This window comes from Epinephelus lanceolatus, chromosome 14, assembly GCF_041903045.1.
Source record: "Epinephelus lanceolatus isolate andai-2023 chromosome 14, ASM4190304v1, whole genome shotgun sequence".
NCBI lineage: Eukaryota > Metazoa > Chordata > Actinopteri > Perciformes > Serranidae > Epinephelus > Epinephelus lanceolatus.
In genome coordinates this window covers 28,373,968-28,400,608 of record NC_135747.1, presented here as the reverse complement: position 1 = coordinate 28,400,608, position 26,641 = coordinate 28,373,968, and the positions used below count along the sequence as shown (strand labels likewise).

The window sequence follows — 26,641 nt, the reverse complement described above, 5'->3', positions numbered from 1 at the left end:
GGTGAATGTAAAGCACTTTGTCCAGTAAGGTAGAGAGGTGCTATACAGTCCATTTATTATCTGTTTACCAATAAGCCTTTGAGCCAGAATTTCCAATACAAGGACCGTTAAAACTAATGGAAGGATTTCTGAACAGTTCTACAGGACACTGACCCAAGGGCCCAAAGTGTAAGGAAGGCCCCTTGGCCTGCACCTGCAAAATGCCACCTGAATTAACACATACTGACCAAAAGATATTGAAAGACCCACAAAAGATGCAGAGGAACTGCAAAGGGGATTGCATATCCGTGCCAAGGGGCACATTGTCTGATAATTTGCCCCTGGTAAAGGTTAACGGTCTGCAGACATCATTAATGTTACTAATTACACCTGTGCTTCTTCCTGCTTTGGCATGTCAAAATGTGTGCTGTGAAAAAAGAACTATATCAAATAAAGGCAAAAAACAACAACCAAGGAAGCTACTAAAGATCGAGCAGCAGCCATCTTCCCTACCAGACAATCACAGCTCAGAAGAACACAGATTTTCACAGGTACTCGAACAGCAAGTTGCCAGATTTAAAGGTGAAAGGGCTGCAAGATTATAGATCCCCAAAACTGGATAAACAGAGTGAAGAAATATTCATTCTGATTCAGTGAACCCTGGTTTCTGTGGCGATATGCTGATATAAGGAAATACACTGAAACACAATAAACCAATTAATTTTTATAGCTCATGTGTTGCTGTTCACAACAACAAGTTTAAAGTGCATTTCCTCTTGGCCACAGTCTGCACCTCTCCATAGTTTATTTACAGCAGCATTAAAGAGAGACAGAAAATACTTAATAGTTTCTCAAGGTTATCAGTCTTGCCAGGCATGAAGTGTTTTGCTAAAGAAACCACTTAAATACTGGCAATTATTTCCTGTAGTTTAACAGGTCGGGGTCAAGATGTAGAATATCTGAGTAACTGGAAGGTTACTATTTCAACTTACACAAATGTCTAAAAAGGGTCAAACATTTTTTGTTAGCACTTCATATTTCACCTTCTGTGCTTTTTATATTTCATATTTTCCGTTACGTTTTACTTTTAAGCACCTTAAACACACACACAAAGAAAAAATCTGTATCTGCACTGGTATCTGTACGTACACTGACTGTCCACTTTATTAGGTACATCTGTTGAACTGCTCGTGAATGCAAATAGCTAATCAGCCAATCACGTGGCAGCAACTCACTGCATTTAGTCATGTAGACATGGTCAAGACGACCTGCTGAAGTTCAAACTGAGCATCAGAATGAGGAAGAAAGGTGATTTAAGTGACTTTGAGCGTGGCATGGTTGTTGGTGTCAGACGGGCTGGTCTGTCAGAAACTGCTGATCTACTGGGATTTTCACACACAACCATCTCTAGGGTTTACAGAGGATGGTCCCAAAAAGAGGAAATATCCAGTGAGCCAAAATGCCTTGTTGATGCCAGAGGTCAGAGGAGAATGGCCAGACTGGTTCAAGATGATAGAAAGGCAACAGTAACTCAAATAACCACTGGTTACAACCAAGGTCTGCAGAAGACCATCTCTGAACCAACAACACGTCCAACCTTGAAGCAGATGGGCTACAGCAGCAGAAGACCACACCAGGTGCCACTCCTGTCAGCTAACAACAGGAAACTGAGGCTACAGTTCACACAGGCTCACTAAAACTGGACAATAGAAGATTGGAAAAACGTTGCCTGGTCTGATGAGTCTTGATTTCTGCTGCCACATTCAGATGGTAGGGTCAGAATTTGGTGTGAACAACATGAAAGCATGGATCCATCCTGCCTTGTATCAACGGTTCAGGCTGGTGGTGGTGGTGTAATGGTGTGGGGGATATTTTCTTGGCACACTTTGGGCCCCTTAGTACAAACTGAGCATGGTTTAAACACCACAGCCTACCTGAGTATTGTTGCTGACCGTGTCCATCCCTTTATGACCACAGTGTACCCATCTTCTGATGGCTACTTGCAGCAGGATAACGCACCATGTCACAAAGCTCAAATCATCTCAAACTGGTTTCTTGAACATGACAATGAGTTCACTGTACTCCAATGGCCTCCACAGTCACCAGATCTCAATCCAATAGAGCACCTTTGGGATGTGGTGGAACGGGAGATTCACATCATGGATGTGCAGCCGACAAATCTGCAGCAACTGTGTGATGCTATCATGTCAATATGGAGCAACATCTCTGAGGAATGTTTCCAGCACCTTGTTGAATCTATGACACCAAGAATTAAGGCAGCTCTGAAGGCAAAAGGGGTCAAACCCTGTACTAGCAAGGTGTACCTAATAAAAAGGCTAGTGAGTGTGTATTTATGTTCAGTTGCACCCATATAATCCATGGCAAACAGAATCAATAACAGGTGAATGTGAGAATACAAACATATATACTGTGAGTCTGTCACAGAGTTGTTTTGATATGTCTTGATCAAAAGTTCTGATCCAGATATGACCGTTTATTTTCCTGGTCATTAATTTCTTTGGAGGAGCCTTGAATGTGACCTTTCTACCCACTGATTTATGACCGACTTCATGCCAAGAGGAAACAAAGAGAAAAAACATGTTCTTTAGTCGAGATAAAGTAACGGGAAGGTCCCGTTTTATGACTTACTGAAAGACAGTAGAAATAAAAGGGGTAGGACTTATGGTGTTCATAAAGATTAGGTGTACCATAAGCAATCACTGATAAATAGCAGTCGCACAAGGAAGAAGGAACACATTAACGGGTGGAAATAACTCACAGACACAAGGCGTATCTGACAGTAAATCACAGTCTACAATCTGAAACACAGATTCAGTCAAACAGATCAGGATGAAGACGCTGGCTTTGCTCTCGCTGAGCCTGGCAGGTAAGAGATTTCTTTGACATTTTTCTACAAGTGTGTTCTCCAAAAGACTGATTCCTACTTCTCTTTTTTATTGTGTCTGAAGTTAAAACATATCTGCCTGTGATTTGGTCTATGAGCGTTATCACGTCCTTTGAGAGAGTCTAGTTAATTATCAACACTGTTTATCTCATCATATCATGTACAGGTCAGTCTGTTTTCTGTAATAGTTCAGGATTTGGAAATGCTTTACATGGCACATTAACTCATTCAAACTTTACCTGTTTTAGCAAGAAGTAATATAAATTAAAGTAAATAATGAGCAAAATTTGAGGCAATTGTGTACAGATTCAATATGCATGGGTGGATTACTGAACAAGCCTACCTGGCACAGGCAGGCCAGACAATTCGGAGTCCAGCCTCCATTACCAAGATATCAATACTACAGATACCATGATTCCATTTAAAGTGTCAATACGATCAATATCAAAAAAGGGATCAGTATATCTCTTCTACGCTACGCCCATTTGTACTTCTGGAGTGAAATTGTCTACATAAACAATGTTACGAACGCATCAAGTGCTTGAACTCTTTGTTTTTCACTGCTGTTGCCCTGCACACTCAATGAGGGGGGAATCTTTGTGTAATTCGACACATAATTGCAGCAATAGCTGAACAAAACAGGGAAAAAAAACAGGAGAAAGAGAATTTGGGGCTGTTACAGAAAATAAGCCTCAGAATCCAGACCCCAGACACAGAGACAAAGTTCACTGGCAAAGTCTTTTCAGAGAGGTTCAGGCAAGGAATATCAAGGTATACTGTAATGAAATTAAATCAAAGTCAAACCGGATCTTCAGCATTGGTTAATTTTACATCTTCAAACTGTAATTGGTTAGCTTTTACTCTAGTAGACTGATTATTCACCTCGTAAATCAGCACACACTGCTGACCCCTGCATGAAAGTACGGTTCGTTATCGTCAATTCTGGTCAATTTTCTCGTCAATTTTATGTGGCATCAGATCGAAACCAAATTTTGTGGTATTGTCTACCATCTGACGTGACTGCTATTGACATTTCTTGTTGGAAAGTCTATGAAATGACAACACAAAGACACCGAAAAATCACAAAAAGACTCAAAATAACCACAAAGAGAAGCAAAATGGCCATAAAATATGCAGAGTGACCACAAAATGAGCACAAAGAGACACACAGCCTGACAGTCTGACTGTCTTGCTCCTATCTAGGAGGGCTTTTATATGTCTGTTGTCTCATAATCTGTCTGTGGATGCAGGTAAGGGAATCTGTCTAACTTCAACTATTTTGTCTTTTATTGTCTCTTTGCAGTTGCTCTGGGGATGCCACCATTTGCTCAAGACATGGCACAAAACCCTGTGTTGACTGAAGAAAACCAGAGCCCTGTCAAGGGAGACTGGGTTCCTGTGCAGGGTCATGTGGTGGTGGAGGAACCCGCACCACAAATCAAGCCAAGCTCCGAGGAGCAGCAGGAAAAACTGGCTCCAGTGCCAGTGGACATGAAGCCGAGCGTGGTGGAGCTAGAGAGCAAAGTGAAGCCACAAGTAGAAGAGAAGCAAGAGGTTGAAGTAAAGACAGAGGATAAACCGGAGCCAGAGGTGAAGGTGAAGCCTGAAGTGAAGGTGGAGCCTGAAGTGAAGGTGAAGCCAGAGGTGAAGGTGGAGCCTGAAGTGAAGGTGGAGCCTGAGGTGAAAGCAGAGCCAGAAGTGGAGGTGGAGCCAGACGTCATGGCTGAATTCAAGGTTGACATGAAGCCAGAGGTTGAGATGGAGCCAGAGCTCAAAGATGATCCCGACTTTATGGTGGAGTCAGAGGTTAAGGTGGAGCCAGATGTTCTAGAGGTGTTTCAGAGGCGAATGAACCTCGAAGCAGAGACTGAAGCAAGTCAGGACATCGAAGAGAGGCACATCGACATGGAGGGAGAATATGAAATGGTGGCTGCGCCAATCATGGACTTGGAGCCAATGGATGACGATGACGACACAGAACTGTCAGAAGTAGAAAAGTCTTTGAGGGCAGCATTTCAGAATCAAGTCCCTGTCAGTCAACCTCTGCCAGAGGAAGAGGAGGGGTTCATACGGGAGAGGACCTATGTTTTGAATGAAGAGCCAATCATGGAGCTGGAGCCACTGGATGACGACAACGTGCCTGTAGAGAAACTGAGCAATTCAGTGCTGTCTGGAGCAAAGGGAAACCCTGAAGTGGTGGGTGAGCCAATCATGGAGTTGGTACCACTGGAGGACGACGACTCAGAGCTGTCAGAAGTGGAAAAGTCTATGAGGGCGTCATTTCAGAATCAAGATCCTGTCTATCAACCTCTGCCAGAGGAGGAGGGGCTCATAAAGGAGAAGATGTATGTTTTAGATGAAGAACCCGTCGAGAGGCTGGACCCTGAAGAGCCTCTTTTATATCAACAGATCATACCAGATGCTGCTCTCATGGATGAAGGGCCAGCTTTGTACAGCTTGGGGCAGCCGATGCTACCTTTAGAGGAGTATTACCCAAATGAAGAGGCTAGGGTATGGATGGGGCAGGACGAACAGCAAAACTTTCGCATGATGGAGGGGCCGGACTATGTGATGATGGAGGAACCAGGGAAAGAGTCAATCAGAGAGGAAGAGCTCTTTGAGGAGCCAGCAATGGAGGGTGGTCCTGTGCATTAGATCAAAGATCAGATTGGTACGGCACCTCAAAGAGAAAGAAGGTGTTTGCTGACGCAATCACCAAAGCAAGGTTAAGTGTAAATAAAATAGTATGAATATACAAACATACAGTATGGACATGAGGAATGATTACAGTGACCAACAATCAGTGTTCATAGGTGCATGTGATTTTTGTTTGAAGATAGGTTCGAAAAAAAAATGTGAACGTATCCTGTAAAGAGAAACAAGTTTGAAATGCTGTAATTCAATAGTGTTAAAATGGATGTAGTGTTGGTGTCATTTCAACATTTGTATGCACCAATTTGTGCCTTTTCTGTTTTAATGTATGGTGTCGATGTCTTTCATTTTTACCAAAATAAAAGTCTTCTGCTACTTTGAGCTTTTTACTGGGGGGACAAATGCACATGTTATATATCCTGGAACCCGAATGTTTGTTTGGTATGCATTTTTAATTTCTCATAGCTATTTGGGACCAATAGGACCTGATAAGTATAAAAAAAACTAAGCATCATCAACGATTATTAAGTCCCAATGTTGTCAATGAGACAATAATAAATAAACAGCATCTTAGCCTGTTGCCATATCAAACTACAAACATTCTCTAAACAGTTTACACACAAATTTGTCCTGCTCACATTTCATGACTGAGACCCATTGAATAAAGCAGTGTCACGTTTTTCCAACGCTGCTCATCGCAGAAGGGCTGCTAACCACGGTGGCTGAGGTGAAAATGCGAATAACACTATGTATAGCCATTGTCTGGTTTGTTCATACTGGGCTACTGTAGAAACACAATGGTGCAACATGGTGACCTTCGTAAACAAGGCCCAGCATCCTGTGTAGATATAAACGGCTCCTTCAAAGGCGACAAAAACACAACAGTTGATATTTTCAGGTGATGAAACACTAAAGAAAACATACCTATTAAATTATATTTAATCTCTGCCACTACACACTGGACCTTTAAATATGCAAATGAGACAAGTGCTTTTAAAATAGATCCCCAGAACAGAAGTATAAACTAAAACAAACAACTAAATGTTTGGGTGTTTTCTGTTCACTAGTCCAGAATTTGTCTGAACTAGCAATTAGAACAATTTGTCTTAAGTGTTTTATTCCTCTTTCAGCATGAAAAAATATGAAGTTCATTTTTTAAAACATGCAATTTTCTAGGAGTTTTTCACATATCCACTCGGGTGGACAGAACAACAAAGTTGCAAAGTTGCAACAAAGTCAGTGATGCATGATGCCCAGCTCAGTGGACAGATGATTAATTGTAATTTCCTCACAACATAAAATTAATACTTGGAAAATTTAACAACAGTATCACTCATTAGATGTTACTTGATTTTTCCAGATGTTATTTACCTGCCAGGGTCTCCTATTATAGAAGGATTGGCAAGATATTCCTGAGCTGCACAACATTTCTTCCTTCCTGTCGGTCATCTTGGTTTTGAGAGCTTTGTGTTGCACTGACAACACCTGGCCAGTAGGTGGCAGTGTATGGCATGATGCACAAAGGTCCACTGTGGTGAGTTAAATGCAACTGTAGCATCAAAACCAATGCATATACAAGAAAATGGCTTTTAAATAGCTGTCCATTGTGGTGACCACTATGTGTGAAAGGGTTAAATTGACCCACCCAGACAGTGATCAAGTATAACAGGAAATATTTGTAAGAGTTATTCTCAAAGAGTGAATAAAGGCAATAAAGACTGGAGTAATAAAATAAATGCTGCAATTCCACCTTTTGGCCACAGGATGGAGCTGTTGCCACGGTGTGATACTCCAGGGGAAGTGTTACCAGTTCTTCGAAGAGCCAAAGAAGGCTGCAGATGCTGAGGTATGAACATGTTCTCCACTTTCTCATAGATGCACTGTGGCATTTTTATCCAATTAGACTACTTCAGCCATACACAGACAATATTGTGCATAATCACCACTGTGACTGCTCCTCTCTGTTTCACTGCAGTTCTTCTGCCAGGAACATTTCCCTGGTGACCACCTGGCCTCCATCGCAAGCCCAGTTGCAATAGAGCAGGCCTCACACACACTCCTGGATCAGAAGACTACGATATCAGGAGGTGTGTATGTTCAGTCAGGGAATAAAGCTTAACTACCCACTCCCTTATCACATCATGAGAGTGGTTAATTTCATTGTCGTGTTTGTATCTGGAGAGTGAATCAAATAAACGACTGATTTCACCTCGTTAATCTCCTATCATCTGTCAGACCGGTCGCTTTATCTGGTTGGATGGCTCCCACTGAGCTTATGCTGATTGGCTGTCAGGGGAGCCCAATAACGCAGCAGACGTGGAGAACTGTGTGGAAGTGGTGCCACGTGGTCGGAGTCAGCTTGTTCTTTAAAGCTTAACTGAACAGATAGTTTTGAACTTTTAAGTTGCACTAAATATAAACGTTGCCCCTTGTGCCCCTGGGTTTCTCATCTGCTGATTGGTTGGTATATTAAATTGCACTTAATTAAAGGGGACCCTTTTTCAAAACTTATACATGTTATTCCTATGTTCTAAGATGGTCCAAAAAGTAAAGTAAAAATGAACAACTCTCCTAAATCCAAAAGCTAGAGTGCTAAAACTCAAATGTGTGATGTCGGGTTTAAAGTCTGGAGCTGCTCCACAGACTTACATTTGGAAAGATGTCATAGACGACACTGAGGTTCATTTTCTGTTTCAGAGCTGAGAACACTACAATAAGAAAACAAAAACTATGTGTGTCCACAAAATCTGTCTCTCATTCATTGTCAGAGTGAAATGATGATGACGAGCTGCAGACAACAGGCTCTTACTGCACCTCTGCAAACAGCTCACCCCCAACAGGTAAACTTCTTTTACCTGCAATGCTGTGAAAAAACACATGGAGCAAAAATAACAGGGGACTTTAGCTGTGGATCAGCCCACTTCTTTTAAACGTCACTCAAGATAAGCCATCACCAGTTTAAGGACGCATTCACACTGGCACTATTTGGTCCACTTTAAACAAACCTCCTTCCACGAATAGTTTGGATGATATGGAGTGATGTGAACACTCATTCGACCTCTGTTGCGGACCAAACAAGCAAACCCTGGTTTGTTGCGGAGAAAAGTTTGACGTGACGAGAAATGAGAAGCTTTGCTAATATATGAGAAAGAAGAAGATAAAGAAGAAAATCAGCATATCACGTGTACTTCAGTTGACAATAATAATTTTTTAATGATATCAAACCATGTCTCTGAATGTGATGATGCGCATGATGTAAAAACACCCCTAAGTGTCCTCTGTTTCCCTGTATGTGCTTTGTTGATCTGGGGGTTTAACCAGCTGTTTTTGAGATTTAGGTGATGAGTGTTACCAGGAACAGTGACACAACCATCAGTCCGTTGGGTGTATCTAAACCTCCAGTCCACCCAGCACCCATATTTGGCCAACCAGCCTCACCCAACTCATGGAGTCCAGGAATTCTGGCTTATTTCACCAGATCAGGGAGCAGTTGCTGGAGATTGATCTCCTCTGTTGCCAAAAATCTGTCATGATGATATAAAACACTCACACCCACATTTCAGATTTTGTGTTCACTGTCTGCAACATTGCTGCCTGGATGTTTATGTTCCTCTGCCGATGTGGCATCTAGCCTCGATGGATTCCAATCCTCGCCTTCCCATTTTAAATTACAGCAGCTTAGCGCCCATTAACTGATGTATTTACACACTCACGCTGCACATGCAGCTACTGTAAAGCCTGCCAGGACTCACATGTTGCTGTGTGTGACGGTGACTCATTTTCCACTGGCCTACACAACCTTTCCCTGCCCTTTGGACGTGGAGGTGAGGATTACCACCTCTAAGGTGATGACTGGCAGCTCTTTATCCTTCTATTTTAATTGCCGTCCGCTCCATATATATTGACATCCACTACTGCACAAATTTACTAATATGAAAAAAATTATAGTCCTAAGCTATTGTTTGAGAAACACAATATTTGACACATGTGAGTGTTGCAGATTCTCTATTGTCCCCTTCCTGGAAAAGTGACTTTTGCTGGATTTAAGAGATCACAGCTGAATGTGTATCTCCAGTCTATAACTGGCTTTGCTGTACATCATGTGGGCACATTACAAAATCATATTTTTAGACTCCTATAAACACATTTGGATCTGGTTAGTCATCATCAGGTGGGTATATACATTGAAACAGATGAATGAGAAATTAATTAAACCAGAAAGCAAAGCAAAACAAGAACATCTGTGGAGACCTGTAGGAAAATGTCATTACCCATTAAAGGGTAACTCTAGTATTTCCAACCTGGCCCCTATTATCCCATGTTCTTGTGTGTAAGTGACTAATGGGAACAACAGTTTTTAAAATTAGTCCAGTATTGAGTGAGACCACTTCAGCTGCAGCAGTGAAACAGGCTGCAATGCAACTGCTTGGGGCATTTGTGCACCCTTTAATTTATGTCCACTAAAAGTGCTTGTTTTTGCCACTGACAGGCTCAGATTTTTATTCTAAATATCTGACAACATTATGGAAAGAATCCCTACAGAGAAGGTCCTTTTTGATGAGGTAGGATCCTTTTTGTTTAACCAGAAACTGCCCCAAAGTCACTGTCGCCAAACCCACCAGACTCCATTTAAATAAACAGTAATTTCAGCATGTATAGAGTCAGCATATTTTCGCATCTAACTGGGTGAGTTAAGAGTTTATTTCAACCAACCCTGAGCTGGTGATAGTTGGGCAAGTGGAAAGACGAACCAAGATTGCTTTCGTGACATTTGGTTTGTTTCTGTTGACTTTAAAAGAAGGCCCATTATGATTATAAAATAACTGTTTTTTTAAATGGAGTCTGGTGGGCTTGGTGATAGTGATCTTACCTTTTAATCTAAGTGTCTCTCTGTGTAGGGCTCCTTTCCATGATGTTGTCAGACACTTTTAATCGGAGCCTTTTAGTGGCAAAAGCAAGCACTTTTAGTGGACGTGGGGCCAGTGAGGGCCCTTCCCCCCAAACCAAATCCTGCCTAGGGCCCCCATAAATCTCAGGCCAGCCCTGCATCTGTGCAATACATCATTAATTCACAATGACTGACAAATAAAATAGCAAGCGCTGGACTCCTGGTGTTGAGATCCTGATGCTCTGGAAATCCCCTAATACCTTGACTGCTTATTGTAATGTTGCTGTTTAGATGAGAGTGACTCAGAGTTGCTGTTTGCCATCTGTCAGTACAAGTCATTTTCAAGCTTCATGCAGCCCAACCAGTTGTCAGCTTGTTTGTTTGTGTGTGAGTGAATGTTCATGCACCAAGGCTGTGAATCCTCCTGACAGAGCCCCACAACACGGCTTACAAACACTCTAAATATCACTGTATCCATCCTCAGGCATAAACTTTACATTACAGACTGGAATCTGGTACAAAACAGACTGTAAACAATGTTCACACCACAGCCTTTTATAGTGTAGATATGTACCAGCACTAATCTGAGTGCTTTTCTTCATATTGGTGTTCATGGCAGCTCTAAACAGACAAATAACAGGCAAATTAAGTTCCTCGGTTGTATGTAGTCACATATTAAATTGTCAAGAACAAATAACTAAAATCAAAGGTGGGAATGTACGTAAGAGATCATGTTCAACTTAACTACAAATCACGTTTACTATATTATATTTCCTCTACCAATTTTTATTGTGTTCTATAAACTTTTAGATATTTCAATAAGTCTATGTAATAAATTTCATATTGCAGGGAAATCTGTACAAACCAATAGTTTATTAAATCCAAGAAGAAAAAAATTAAGAACCTATTAATGTTTGTTAAAGGACAAAATTCAGCCCACTTTCTACAAATGATATAACCTCCTGGGTTTACTTGACCTTATACCTCATTCTACTTAATTTAGACCTGCTGTCCTCGTTTGTGGACACTTTTTGTCCCATCTAGTGGTAGTAAGTGCACAATACACTAATCCATGTAAAAAACAAAATGGCAGCCATCTCTGCCAAGTCAGTCTGTAGCCAATTCCAACACAAAAGTGGTCATGGAATGTCTTGTGCTTCTCTGTTTATAGACTTGTCAAAAAGCATTTGACACAGTTGACCATTTGTTACCTTTAAAGAAACCTTCCCATTTTGGCTTGATTCTGTCGGCCGTCTATGGTCTGAAAACTACCTCTCCAATAGACTACAAGGTGTAAAGATTGGTGGGTGGCTTTTGTAAATATTACAAAAGGTGTCCCACAGGGCTCAGTGTTAGGGACCATATTGTTCTCAATTTACATAAATGATATAAGAATGTCATTTTCTCACAGTGCTCCTTACACATGGAATAATCTGCAAAAGACCTTAAACTTGGACACTGCCACCTTTATGGCTGTTTAAATGCCTTATTTCTGATCTTATTTTAATTGAGTGTAAATAATTTCAATTTTTCATCTACAAATCAAAATGTTTATCATCCTGTATTTCGACTTTAGCGATCATTCATTGCTGTTATCATTTTGTATGATTTTATATCTGTTTTAATTGATATGCATGATGGTTCTTTGTTTTCTTATGGATTGTTTTTAATGTCTTTGTTCACGCTCGGCATCATTGAAAAAATTTCCAGAGTCTTCTGTGAATGTTTGAATGAATGAATTAATAATTATATATTCTGTCTCTGTATCACAGCTTTGTAACATCCCTGGTTCAAATCATTGTGAGAACTTTTGTTGCATCTCTTGCCCTCATTTCCTGTCATCTCTCCACCATCACTATTTAATAAAAAGATCAAGTTGCCCAGAAAAATAAGAAAGATATTGATGTTTGATAAAACATTAATGACCCTGCAAAGTTCCTTTTTTTCTTTAATTTACAAAGTGAATTATAAAGTCAAGCCCCCCTCACCACCCCAATAACTTTCATACAGTCCCTGGAATAGTTTTCTAGTTCACAGCTTCTTCTTCTGTGGTTTATTTACTAACAAACTTAAGTCCAGTGTGTTTATGAGCAACACAGCGAGTAGGAGAGGGTCAAGAGATGGCACGTGCCGGGGGTGAAGAGGGGAAGGATAAACGCTTGATAAAGGTGTTAAAGGTGGACGTGTTAATTCCAGGTCAGGCCTGTGAAAACAGTTTTCTCACTCTCCTTCTGATTGCGTTAGAAATTAACACTTTTCCCTGTGAAGCCTGCCAGGTGGCACATATCCATCTCACACATCCACAACAGACCTCGTACAGATCTCCCTCCCAGGGTAAACATAACTATGCAAATATGTTGGCACCACACACATCGTATAAAAACATGTTGTTCTCCAATGTTTGCATGTCCCTACAGCTTTACCTGAGACCCCTGCTTATACCAGATGTCTGGTTCATTAAGCACGACAGGAGGGAGCATTCTGCAGATGTTGTGAAGAATCTTCAGAGGAAACAAAATGCTGGATCCGCAGTAGTGTACAGTAATAGAGAATATACACACAGTCAACAAAAGCTGATGGTAAAGTTCTGGGAGGAGTCAGCACTGCTCATCTCTCTGTCAGAGATTATAAATCTGTTTCTCTGCTTCTGTCTGTCCAAATACCCCAGCCTCGCTCAGGGGTGTGTCACAGCTTCGACAAACACAGCAGAGAGAAATTCAGACACGAGAACTGAAGAAGAAGAAGAAGAGACGACTGCTTCACACAGGTATGTTTCAGCAATATATTTAAAGTTTTTTGTCGTTTTTTGTTCAACTTTTTAAAAACTTTTTCAGTGATGAGTAAAATAAGGAGAAAATCAGTGTATTGCATATACCTCAGATGACATTAATCATTTTTAAGTAACATCACAGTGTTCCCTTTATATTTGCATGGAGTTGAATGTGATGTGCATCAGTGGTTATGAGTGATCCAACACGTCCTCTGTATCCCTGTGTTTGACCTGAGGCTTTAACCAGCTGTGTTGCTGGACTCCAGACTGGAGTCCAGTGTCAGCCAAAGAGACTAGTGAACTAAATCTAGTCCGTTCTGAATCCATTCCAACTGTTGCCCAGCCAAAAATAAGTCACAAACATACAAATCATTTAACAATGCACACTAAAAATAAAGCACAAGCCAGAGAAATAATGTAAATGTTTGTTATAATCCAGATAATTAAACAGTAAAGATACACAACCTGACCACGCGGCTTACATGCCGAACCGAATACAAATGCATTTCTAATAATGTGAGTCAACGATTATTTTAACACATATTCATACTTGGTAAAATATAATAGGGGGACAGCTTACATATATTTATATCAAGCAGTTTAATGTGTTTGCTCTTCATGTTTTAAGAGGTGTAAAGTTAAAAAAGAAAAAAAAACTAAGAAGACAGCAACAACATTAGATAGTAAATTTTCTGGATGTAGGATTTGGGGGGATATATTGGCAGAAATGGTGCATAATATTCATAGCTATGTTTTCATTAGTTTAAACTCACCTGAAAATAAGAATCATTGTGTTTTTGTTACCTCAGAGCGAGCATCTCAAAAAGTATCGCAGAAAAGTTCTTTTTTTTTTCATTAATTTAATTCAGAAAGTGAAAATTTTGTGTCTTCTAGATTCATTTAATTCATTTGTTTCTTTTAATTTTGATGATTACGACTTACAGCTCATGAAAATCAAAAATCCAGTATCTCTAAATATTAGAATATAATTTATAATACAGAAATGTCGACCTTCTGAAAAGTTTTTTCACTGAAGCAGTCAATATTTGGTGGGGCTCCTTTTGCACGAATTACTGCATCAATGCGGTGTGACATGGAGGCCATCATCATTGTGAGACTGCTGAGGCATTAAGGAAGCCCAGGTAGCTTTGACAGCGGCCTTCAGCTCATCTGTATTGTTGGGTCTGGTGTCTCTCATCTTCCTCTTGACGATACCCCATAGATTCTCAATGGAGTTCAAGACAGGAGACCCGAGGGGGGTCTTGTTGCTGTTCCTTAGGCTTTTCATGTTGGCGCATGGAAGGGCAGGGAGGTTTCCTTTTTCTGCTTCGGACTTTCCTTGTTTGCATGTGGAAGGGCAGAGAGGTGTTCTCATTCCACCTTTGGCTTTCCACATGGGTACATGGAAGAGGCTTCCTGCATAGGCCTAGGAAAGGCAGAGAGGCCCCAGAACAGAGCCATACCGCCAAATATTATACGCAAATGGAAATAAAGTTTTTGTTGAGTTAAGTGTTCCTGACTGAAATGTAGTTAAACTAGTTTCCCTTCAACAGTATTCAGTGATAATGGAGAGACTGTTCGCAGTTGGTCAACGTATCCAACAGAAGCATTCTGGAAAGAAAAAGGAGGTGGGTGACAAAAAGGATGGGAAACTACAGGTGAAGCAGCGGACCACAGATGAAGGTAACTCTGAATTCTCATAGTACGTGTATCTCTGAATTCGTCACTGCCATCACTTGTCTAATTTCTGTGCTGCAGAGAAACAGATGAACATCATGCAGATTCTTTACACTGGTGAGTTTTATAAGTCTGCAGCATTGTAACCTTCATGTAACACTGTCCTCTACAGCATTAACAGACCAGAAAGTGATGGCAGGAGAGGCTTCGGACAGGAGGAACATCTGGGAGCCGAGTGTTTACTACGCGCTGGGGAATGAGTCTTTCTCTTTTGCTGGTTATGACATCAGCATCCGAGAGTCCATGGATACTTTCGGCGCTCTGATCTGGCCTGGGGTACGCCCTGCTACTGTGTGACTGTGTGTATCTGCACATTCTCTGCTCTCCTCTGTTGTTGTGATAATGACTCTTTTATTTTGTAGGCAATCGCTTTGAGTCAGTTCTTGGAGAACAACCAGCAACAAGTGAACCTGATGGACAAAGCGGTGCTGGAGATAGGAGCTGGGACTGGCCTGCTCTCAATAGTGGCCAGTCTGCTCGGTAAGTCTATGATAATTTGTACTTAACACAATATGTACAGTAGTATGTATGAAACTATACTGTATCTGCAAGAATTTCATAAGTCACCAGCATGCCTTTTGCCAACATTACTGCAGCAATAACAGCTAGTTGTATAGGGGGAAAAAAACTGATCAAATTAGCATTTCTCATGACCTATAGAAGTTACTGTTTTGAATTTCCTACTTAAGACATTCAGTACTTGCAGTCTATTTGACTGAGGCTGAAGAGAAAGCCATTGAAGGTTTATTGCATAAATATGCACTGAATATTTTACGAGTATCTGTTCATCTTTTGTACAAAATGAACATTCTGGCCTGCTGGTGGAACTCGAGGAAACCTCAGCAGGTCACTGACACACTGGGATTCATTGTCTGAGGACTGTGACTGTCCACCCACACTAAAATGTCTGCATTGTAAACAGGCCAGTAGCTGTAAAGATATCTTGACAAACAAGTGATTATTGGACTGATAGTGTCATCCTTTGGTCTCCTCCATTAATCATGCAGTGGGGAAAAAATCATTTTATTCCAGATGACATACAACATAACTTGAATCATTGCAATGATATCGAACTGATTCCTATGTTTTCTATTTGTTCCCTTGTCTGTATCAACTAAAAGAAATCCATAAAGTTACAATTATTCTTCCTACATTTCAACACAAGCATTAGACGTTAAAACCAGACCAAGGTTTGAAAGGTACAGACAATTTTAGGGCTGATGTCACAATGACGTCATTTTATTAGCTGGAGGCAAAACATGACTCGCCACCACAGGGCTGTAGGCTACATAGGAGTCTTAAAATGTTGTCTTGTTGCGTTATTGGGAGCCAGAATAGAAGGAGTCATGGCTCAAAACTTCAGCTGCCTTGGTGTTCTCTTCTCTTTTTCAGGGGCATGGGTGACAGCTACTGATCTACCAGACATCTTACCTAATCTGACCTTTAACCTCATGCGGAACACCAAGGGCCGGTCCCGCTACACCCCCCAGGTGGCTGCGCTGACCTGGGCACAGGACCTGAAGCGAGACTTCCCCTACCTGTCCTACAACTATGACTATGTACTCGCAGCTGACGTGATCTATCCCCATGGCTGCCTCGAGGAACTGCTGGAAACCATGCTTTACTTTTGTCGGCCGGGGAGTCAGACAACACTGCTGTTGGCCAACAAGATCCGGTTCGAGTCAGACTTGAAGTTCACAGAGTGCTTTGAGAGCAGTTTTAACGCCACGCTGCTCGCTGAGCTCCCACAGCAAGAGGTGAGGATATACAAGGCCACAGCGAAGGAGTGATGGAGGAGCTTCAGGGGGTGGAGATTCCTGAGATGTTAAAGGTCCAGTGTGGTGGATTTAGGGGGATATATTGGGAGAAATGGAATATAATACATCTGTTTTCTTTACCGTGTAATCACCTGAAATTAAGAATCGTTGTCTTTACTATGAGCCATTTATAGGGAGCGGATCCTCGTCCGTGGAATCCGCAAAGTTGCACTGCCATGTTTCTACAGTGGCCCGGAACAGACAAACCAAACACTGGCTCTAGACAAGACCATTTGTGTTTTTGCATTGGACATCGTAGTAAGCAGCCAGAGGACTTTGTGGATCAGAAAAAAGGTGAGCATTCACTGGCAGGTGCTCATCGCAGATAGGCCAAACGAGAACGGTCTCATGCCGAAGTTGTCGAAATCCAGCACTTGGACAGTGACATGCAACGTCAGAAACCAACCAAAAAAGCCGTGCTTTAACCTGGCATGATACACGGCCGGTTGCTGTTACAGTCTAATGGCGCCCAGTGGCATCAGGGGGAAACACGGCAGGACAAGGGCGAAAGTAAAGGCGCCAAAAGTCCGAATGGGGCAAGAGAAGGGGTGGTGGATGGGTCAATCAAACACCGACTTTCACCCGAGAGAGCGGCGTTTGTATCCTGTAAGATTATAAAGCCAAACCTTGTTCCTTTTTCCTAAACCTAACCGCGTGCGTTAGTTGAAGGAAAAAAAATGTCAATATGCAGTGTTGTACCGATGTAGTGCCAAAACGGAAGTGTATCTTGAAAGAAGAGAACTTGACACGGCGTCCCAGAGCATCAACACCCAACACACCCAGGGTACCTTGCACTCAGATGTGGACGTGGAAAGTTCATGACCAAACTGTCAATATGTGACGAGGTCGGAGTGAGACTGTGTTGGCCAAACAGCATCAGTGAAACACTGATTTGTAATTCAAATCACCAGGTCTGTTTGTTTTTGAGAGGAGGAGATATCTGTGGATAATTCGGCTCCTGGTAAAAACCTCCTGAACAAGGAATACTGAAGGAATTTTAACCACGAGACGTTTCAGCTGGTTGCAATCTGCAATCCTCACCACTAGATGCCACTAAATCCCCCGAAATCTTACACACTGGACCTTTAAACGAATATTGTTAAAATTTCAAGGGAAAAAGCAAATTCCATTTTCTTCTCACTGATTTAAATCAATGTCGAGAAAAATCTGGTTTTGACCTGTTTACACAACATTCCTGGACTGTGCTGTGACTGTAACACAGAAATAAAGCTCAAATTTCCATTTCAATAAGCTATTTTATTTGCCAACACTCTTTTATACAGATGATATCTCTGACTTTAGTCAACGTCTGCTTAACAATTTGTATTTTAAAGTAAATCAGTTTGCTGTAAACATCTCCCTATATTCAGATTTGTCTCATAACATCTAGACTACATGAGCTTTCATCAAAGGTGCTCTGCTCTTGGCTATTTGTGCAAAGAGTCGATTATGAACCATTAAATAAAGACATGAGAAAATGTTTTCCAAAAGCATAAAAACCTTTGTGTTTCTGGTGTCGCAGCTTTCAGTATCCCAACAGCAGTAGGTCATTTAGCTGTTTATAGTAAAAACTAAGGGACAGTAAACTCATTAAGAAAGAAGCACTTTCCATTACATGGTATGCACATATGCGAAAGAGGGAAATCAATATTCTACATGTTCAACATGTGACTGTCACTCAGCACCTATGTAAACGCTTAAAAATGTGTTATTTAAAATGCATTTTAAATCTAAAAGCATTACAATCATTTAACACATGGACGCACAAAGAGAAGAGAGTAGGAGGATTGAAAAAGGGACAGAGAAAGAGGAGATAAAGAGAATGAAACAGAGGATATAATGTCAGTAAGTTTCTTTTTTTTAAAACCTAAACCTATGTTTAAGTTCATTCCAGATTGAAAGTCCACCTGCAGTCTTTTCTGGTTGCTTCCTGTGTTAACCGATGAAAGTTTAGAGTCTCAAACTGATTTAACTCTGCGATCAGAAAGTTCAGAAGAGACTTGTGTCTGTCCTGAGCATTTGAGTCCTCGTGCAGCACAAGTCTGTGCTCTGTGTGGTTGATATATCTTCAAAGGTGTTTCAGCGGCTCTACGATAAGCAGCAGGTTGATGACTTTGGCTGCTCTAGTATGGACTCCCTGCGGAGGTCGTTTGGGATGCTGCCCTCAGGTCCCCAAACGTTGAGTTCTCCATAAATGCCCATTTCGATCATTTCCTCTTGCCAGGGGATGGGGATGTTGCCCGAGGAAAACTCATCGAAAAAGGTCTTGTCTGGATCTTCCAAGGTCACTCCCTTCACTGAGGAGAAAGCCCCAACGTCGTCTAGACTTTTAGCGTACACCACTTTAGGGTCGGGGACAAAAGGAGGAGACAGAATACCTGGAGAGGAGAGAAATGGAAATTAAGAATTAAAGCCATTTTCGGAGTCTAAAGCTCTGGTTCTCAAACCACAGTTAACGCAACACCAGTGGTACCCAATCTCCCTCTAGTGGTACACGGAGGAAAATCTGAAATATTTTTGAAAATTTAATTAATTAATTTAAAAACATAATACCATAGAAATACTCCCCGATTTCAAATTAAAATACTAAAAAATCCCTCAAATGTAATTTAAAATAAAAGCTGCAAGCAGTGATACCTTCACACTCGGGGGTACTGGCAGGACGCCGGTTGACAAGGCTGTGCATGCAAGAGTGAGATGGTTTGTCCCACTGGAAATGAACTATTGCAAATTTTGTACCACTTCTGGAGTCCACAATGTGGTGCTAGAGAACAAACACCTATTTTACCTAATGTATAATACAACTTCCTGTTTCATGGCACGCACCTTTAGTCCCATAAAAATAGGAATAAGAATTAAAATAAGAATAAGAATGAAATTAAAAATAAGAATAACAATAGGAATAAGAAAAGGAATAAGAATGAAATAAGAACAAGAATTAAAATAAGAACAGAAATTAGAATAAGAATTAAAATAAGAATAAAAATAAGAATAAGAATGAAATTGAAAATAAGAATAAGAATAAAAATAGGAATAAGAAAAGGAATAAGAATAAAATAAGAATAAAAATAAGATTAAGAATAAAAATAATAAGACCTAAAATAGGAATAAAAATAAGAATAAGGACAAGAATTAAAATAAGAATTAAATAAGAAAAATAAGAAGAAGAGTAAGAATAAAATAAAAATAAGAATGAGAACAAAAAATAAGAATAAGAACACGAATAAAAATAAGAATAAAAATAAGAATGGGAATAAGAAAAAAGAATAAGAATAACAAGAATAAGAATAAAAATAAAATACTGTTTTGCAGTGCAAAACAGTAAAAGATGTGTTATCTCAAAATTGGATTCAGTTGGAGCAGCAGTGGTACGCGGTGTAAAACATTTGGGAACCACTGGTCTGAAGGAAATAAGAAATAAAATGCCAATGTTTATTTCCAGGTATAGAAGTTATACTCAACCCTGAACATTTACAGAAAAATAGATGGTACCTGCATTCAGTTTCCTCCAGTTGATGTCATTGAAAAATGGGTGCGCTCTGATCTCATCACAGCAGTTGTTCTTAAAACCCATCCTCTGAGAAACCTCTTTGGCCAGCAGCCCCGCACAGAGCGACTTTGCGTGCTCACTGAACAACTCTGAATATTCCACCTCCCGTGTCAGCATGCGCTCTTTCATCTCCTCGCGATCGACCTAAACACAAGGCAGGTATCTTTCATTTTTGGATATAAAGTTAGCCATTTAGAGCATAAATCTGAAAGTTTAATTAAAAACAAAGTGACTGACTTTTTCCCCTCTGTTTCTGAATGGATTCTTGGCAGCAATAAACTCAAACAGTGTCACTCCCAGAGTGAAGTAGTCAACCGATGTGTCATACTTCTCTCCTTTCAGCATCTCTGGAGCCATGTATCCTGCAAGACCCAAAGTCAAATGTTTGGATGTACATATGTAAACATGAATATTACACCTCCACATTAGAAATCAATTGTATTAGTATCAACTTTGTAGATACAGATGAGACTCACCTGGGGTCCCAGCATATCCTTTGGTCAGTGTTTTGCCTTCTTTGAGCTCCACGGCGAGACCAAGGTCAGATATACGCACGTTTCCTGGTTGACAACATATCTTAATTAGCGATTAATTTAGCACAAATATTGGTTGTTTTTTTCTTGTGTTTAGTTAACAATGTATTACCATCATTGTCTAGCAGTACGTTCTCTGGTTTAAGATCTCTGTAGATGATTCTTTTCTGGTGGAGGTGCTCCATGCCCTGGATGATCTGAGCGATGTAGAAACAGGCTCTGGGCTCATCAAACCCCGGTTTGTTCTCATCCACCAGGTAGATGTGGTACCTTTAGGGAACAGAAGACAGGTGAGCGACTTGCATACATGTGCAGTATTGTATATATGCACCTTATATAAGTTGTTGTTACATGGGTTTTACATGTTAATTTTCCTGCTTTTCTGATTAAACTCTCTTTTTACAAACATTCTGCAGACGTTTAAATCTGATTTTGAAGAAATAAATGGATTTTTAAAATGATAAATCTCTCGTACAGTGATTAATTGTTTTCTGACAGTGTGACTTTAAGTGTCTGGTGCAGTTTGAGGGTTGTTTTTGTGAATTCTACCTCATGTCTCAGGGGAACAACAGCTCAAATTTGCATAAAACCTGCAGTCCAGTGTGTTTTCAACAGCTGGTTCTGAGCAGCTCATGAATGTTACTGAGATTCTGTAACTGACAAACATGCAGCTGCAGCCATGTGTCTGTTTACAGACACAGAACCGTTCAGCTGTCAAAGCAACCAAATGTGTATATTATTAGGTAAATGTGTCCTGCTGTAAAGACAATGTAGTTTGGGGGAACCACTGGGGATGAATTGTGGCACATTAGATTGTTAAATGTGGTCAAGGGTGTAGGTTTAGTGTCAAAATTTTGGGGGGACACATGAAAAGGGAGGTTAGGGATCCTCCACCAGAACATTTTGAGCGTCAAACACTTAATTCTTTTGTGTTTTGGTGAATTTTATGCACCACTTTGTGCCTTTTCTGCAACACTTTATGTCTTTAATTTGCTCAAAGTTAAGGTCCTCTGCTACTTTCATGCACATGTTCTAAATTTTGAGGTGTCCCCTGTGTCCCCCGTCAAAATCTACGACTGCAAATGTGTTCCTATCTGGTGACTTATATCACAGCATCTGTCACATCAGTCTTTTGGTCGACTGCACACCTGCTGTTGGCAGTGGAGATGCTGAGAAGTGCTGCTGTCTGTCAAATTAAAAAGGCTCTAAATAACACGGCATCACAGCGGGGATAAAGAACATGAGTGAGCCTGTGTGACATCTGTTCATGTTTGCACTCTAAGAATGTGACGCTACTTGAGGTCTCCTCCGTTCATGATGGTCATGACCAGGCAAAGTTCCTCCTTTGTCTGGAAGGCGTACGCTAACGACACAATGAAGCGACTGTGAACCTTCTCGAGAATCCTCTTCTCCACCATCGCCCCCTACAGGAAGAAATTAGGAAAGACTGCTTTTGAAAAACAATGGCACACAGACATTTTTTTTCAACAGAGAAACTTAGAACTACAGACCTTTCCTCTATTGGGTTGAAGACGAATATTCTGATATACATGCCATTTGAAAGAGATATAAAAATGACCTCAAACAAGTCAAGGGCAAGATGTAAGTGTGCCAAGAAGTTCCATTCAGAAGAGCTTTCCACTAAAGCTCCCAGTAATCACTCTATCCCTGTCTCAGTGTTTAAAACTGCAGGCTCAAGCCAAACGAGACAGAGGCAGAGACAAAGATGATTAGCACCATCGCAGTCTGCTCAGCGCGGGGCACTTTCTCTGGAACATGAAGCCAGCAAAATGCCTTCATTAATCAAATCACTGCATGCATCACAATTAAAAGAGCTCTGTGTTTCCCTGAAATGTCATGCGAGGAAATGCGGCAGTATTGTACTCATGCTGCGGCACATTCTGTAAACTGGGGCTGGGTTTATGACTGATATTTAGATAATAAAAGTAAAGGCATCAAGATGTCAGACACTGAAAAATATTGCATTTCAAATAAAGTGCACAAAACTCTTTTACTGCTCCAACATGTTTGGGTACAGTGTAAATGCAGCCCTTGTTTTAAAGCTATGCCCATTAAAATTAAGCAAACCGCATGGTGACCAAAGGAGCTCATTATCAAGAGTGACAGTTGTTCTCTCACCTCATAGCCTTTCCTCTTTTTCAGCCTCTTCTTGTTGAGTTTCTTACAGGCGTACAGTTTTCCCGTTGCTTTCATCTGACAGGCAGACACCTCCCCGAACCCACCTTTCCCCAGCACACGGAAGTCCAGGAACCAGTCTGCGTCCATGGGCTGCATCTCAAGCCACTTCCACTGCAGGTACCTCTTCAGATACAAGCTCTCCAGGAAGAAAGTGTAGGGGGCCTCGCGCAGATAGTCCAATGTCGTGGCCAAGGCTGCAGTGAACAAATCATCGCCTGCAGCTGCCTGGTTCTCCTTCACCTTGGCTATGATGTCCTCAGACAGGAACGGGCAGTAGTGTTTGGCAGAGGGGTCCATGTAACGCTGGACAATCTTGGAGGCCTTCTTCTCCCTGTCAGAATCCTCCGCCAGGTCATACCCCTCGATGTCTTTCCACAAACGGCAAGACCCGTGATAATCTGTGTTTGCATCCAAGAATTCCCTAAAGAGGCGTTTTCCGATAGGTTGTTGCACACAGACAGTGTCAAAGGTCAGATCCAGGGTGTCCCTCAGGTCCTCGCACACTGTGATGTGGGGCAGCTTGAGGCGAGAGTGGTACTTCTTGTCCCGAGCTGCAGCCGCATTGGAGCCGTCGATGCTTCCACGGGCATTGATGTAAGCCGAGTTCGCTACCACTGTGGTCAGTCCTCCGATATCCATGTTGAGGGCAGGTGACTGTTAGGCAACGCAGAGAGGAGACATTGCAAAGAAAACAAAGAGGGTAAACGCTGCTCACTAACGTGCAGTGGCGAGGTGGTGAAAGGATGAAGCGAGGGTGAGAAAAGCGGATCCGGATCAGAGAGGAGTGGGAGAGGCAGCATGAGAGAGGGACGGGAACCTGAGACTGGTGTCTCAACTAGATCCCTGCACACTTTGAGCACTGCGTCACACTCATTTACACACGCGCACACAAACACACACACACACACACCTGAGTCAACACCTTTCGGTAATCCATTAACACCCTAATGCCCCAGACAAAGTGTGCGAGCACATGCTGGAACAGAAGAACACAGGCAGCGTATGCAGCTGGAGTTTTCACTACTCAGTCAACTGGCAAATCACAATTAGCAGCGGGACACTGGTGTAGACTAATCAAACAGTGGCTGCGTGGTAAAAGAGAAGCTCGGGTTTGAACAAGCAACAAGTTGTTTGTGATCAACTCGGACATAATACATTAGGATATTTTTTTTCCTCAATACACCAGATGGTGTTTAAATTCATATAATAGATTATATTAAATCCTTATCTAAATAAAACACTCTGTAAAGTAGGAAATATTAAAGGATAGGTTCAAAGTTTTTACTTATATCTCAGTACAATCCTGATACACTAATACGTACAGTGAAAGGATTACTGGTTGCAGGAAACGTTCCTCCTGTCTGTGCTGGACACAGAGAGATCTGAAATCAAAGTCCTGGCTGTGTGTAAAATTACATTCTCAAGTTTGGTGAAAGACAACATGAGGCTATATCAGTCTGAGTGTTATTTTGGCCTTTATAACATCAAGTTACTTTGTGTCACAGTCCTGCTGCTTAGCAAGGAAGCAGTCTGTGGAAGAACAAAGAGGGAATCTTGCTCTATGGGACAAACTTTAGGAGATAATCCTTCATTTAAAGTGACAGTTCACCCCAGAATCAGAAGTACATATTTGTACTCTTACCTGTAGTGCTATTTATCAGTCTGGATTGTTTTGGTGTGAGTTGCAGAGTGTTGGAGATGTTGGCCTTCTCTCTAATATAATAGAACTTGAGCCCTGTTTTGCCCCAACATTTTCAGTATGGTACCTTTGGAACCAAAAGTAACCCTTCAGACATGGTACCTAGACCCTAGTGTTCCCACTGCAAACAGTGCTCTTAAATGTGGGCGGGGCTGTTGTCACTCACTGCTCCGTCCAGCACTCACTGTATTTCCTCCTTTATCAGTCTGCACCTCCTTTATCGTCCACAGAACGAGGCTGCATGCCAACATTTTCAGAACAAAATAAAACAGGCTGCAGTGAGAGTCTCTCTCCATGAGATATTTAAAAATAGCAGGTTTGTGCATTTAGTCCTTCTCAGGCAAGCTCGGGGGTTTAGTGTTGCTGTGGCCCACAGGAACAATGCTCTGCAACAGTTTTTTTTTTTTCTTCTAGTGAGGATTTGAATATATGCAGTTCGCATAACCCGGCCAAAATTGATGTATATAAACACTTGTAGATCCACTCATTACTAAAAGTGTATGTCATATAAAAACTAAAGTTATGGTCAAAGCTGTCACAGTGATATTTAAGGTTTGCTGATGGAAGTTAACGTTCCACCTTAAAAGTTGCCGGCAGTCTGCCCAGTGAAAGTAAATTTTTACTTCAACAACTGCTGCTTCAAGAGGCAGCAAAACATCCTTTCATTTTAGTACCTTTTAGTACCAAGTCTGTGTGCTAGGTACCCCAACAGAGGGGGGACCAAAAATGGGGATGGTACAGAACGGTTCCATTGGTACCATCCACAACTTTTCACAGTGGAAACTGAAAAAAAGCGTACTGAAATGAACTGTACTGTACTGCTCGGTGGAGAACAAGGCTCAGCTGGCACTCGACTCATGGTGCTCAAAGCGCCAATAAAATATATTTTAAAACTCAACAGCAATGTCTCTGAAAGAAAATAGCTCCTACATGAAACCTCTTACAACCAGGTCTGTGGATTATCTCAAGTAACCAGGTCATGATTTCTGAAAAGAGACAGTGCTGTTGAGTTTTTTAAATGTGGGATTTCTTTGTGTCACTTTGAGCACCACAAGCTGAGTACCATTTAGTTCTATTATACTGGAGAGAAAGCAGACATCTCTATGCCTGATAGCGCCAACACTCTGCAACTCACACCAAAATTATTTATAACTAGCACTAAAGAGAAAAAAATATGTCTTTTTAACTAAATCAGACTGCTGAACCCTCATATAGCTACAGTTGAAGTTAACATTTAATTTTACACAGGACTAAGTGTTTTGTCCCCCATAACTTAACACTGACAGAGTTCTAGAAAAGGATTTTATAGCAGCCAGTATAAACAGGAGGAATGATTACAGCCACCTATAATCCTTTCATCGTATGTTTTGATTTTGAGCCTGGGAAAAAATGTGAACTATTCCTTTAAAATGTGCAGATTCTAAGGGACAAAAGGGACCCTAAAAGTTGGGCTCTGATATGTTTCCCTGCCTTTGTCAATCAGACTTATAAAGCAAATAGACACTTCATAAATCTTCCAAATTATCCAGTGCCTGTAGCATGTGCTTCATTTTGGCCCTTATCCGTTCTCCATGTCAAAAACATCTGGGCTGCTCAGTCTTTCAAAAAAGGGCCCACTCTTTTAACTCTATCCATACATTTCAATTAAAAGCTGACGGACGTGAAACAATGGTAGAGTAATTTAAGTGGGTAAAGAAACTAATAATCAGTTGCTCTCACCTCATAGCAATCCTCCTCTAGAGTGTCTAGCATATTTCCTGTGGCTCTCCTCTGACAAACCTCTTCAGCCCCACCTTCCTCAGCACACTCATGTCAGGGAGAAGTCCCTTCTTAAAAGAACCACGAGACTCAAGTCAGTCGAGGTCTTAAAAGGTAAAAAATACTCTTTTACAAGGTCCTTAAGCAGATTAAA

At 41.2% G+C, this 26,641-nt stretch overlaps 3 protein-coding genes across 4 annotated transcripts; 2 read left to right on the top strand and 1 right to left on the bottom strand.

Moving 5' to 3' along the window:
• Positions 1 to 2,695: 2,695 nt before the first annotated feature.
• LOC117250749 (uncharacterized) lies at positions 2,696 to 5,911 on the top strand. Its single transcript, XM_033616741.2, has 2 exons — positions 2,696 to 2,866; positions 4,188 to 5,911. The coding sequence occupies exons 1-2, from the start codon at positions 2,830 to 2,832 to the stop codon at positions 5,537 to 5,539; spliced, it is 1,389 nt and encodes a 462-aa protein (XP_033472632.2). The 5' UTR covers positions 2,696 to 2,829; the 3' UTR covers positions 5,540 to 5,911.
• A 6,352-nt stretch (positions 5,912 to 12,263) lies between these two features.
• mettl21cb (methyltransferase 21C, AARS1 lysine b) lies at positions 12,264 to 18,138 on the top strand. Of its 2 annotated transcripts, XM_078174574.1 has the most exons (6): positions 12,264 to 13,003; positions 13,093 to 13,191; positions 14,748 to 14,877; positions 15,044 to 15,207; positions 15,294 to 15,411; positions 16,324 to 18,138. In XM_078174574.1, exons 3-6 carry the CDS (start codon positions 14,760 to 14,762, stop codon positions 16,719 to 16,721), a joined length of 798 nt encoding a protein of 265 aa, XP_078030700.1. In that variant the 5' UTR covers positions 12,264 to 13,003; positions 13,093 to 13,191; positions 14,748 to 14,759; the 3' UTR covers positions 16,722 to 18,138. The 2 variants fall into 2 exon arrangements, with proteins under 2 accessions (XP_078030700.1, XP_033474080.2); XM_033618189.2 differs by having other exon boundaries at positions 12,265 to 13,191.
• Positions 18,139 to 18,833: 695 nt separating this feature from the next.
• On the bottom strand, positions 18,834 to 26,630 carry LOC117251044 (rhodopsin kinase GRK1-like). The gene is made up of 7 exons (XM_033617011.2): positions 22,971 to 26,630; positions 22,128 to 22,255; positions 20,944 to 21,101; positions 20,775 to 20,858; positions 20,536 to 20,660; positions 20,241 to 20,442; positions 18,834 to 19,126 (listed from the first exon to the last, which is right to left on the bottom strand). The coding sequence occupies exons 1-7, from the start codon at positions 23,667 to 23,669 to the stop codon at positions 18,837 to 18,839; spliced, it is 1,686 nt and encodes a 561-aa protein (XP_033472902.1). The 5' UTR covers positions 23,670 to 26,630; the 3' UTR covers positions 18,834 to 18,836.
• Between the last annotated feature and the right edge of the window lie 11 nt (positions 26,631 to 26,641).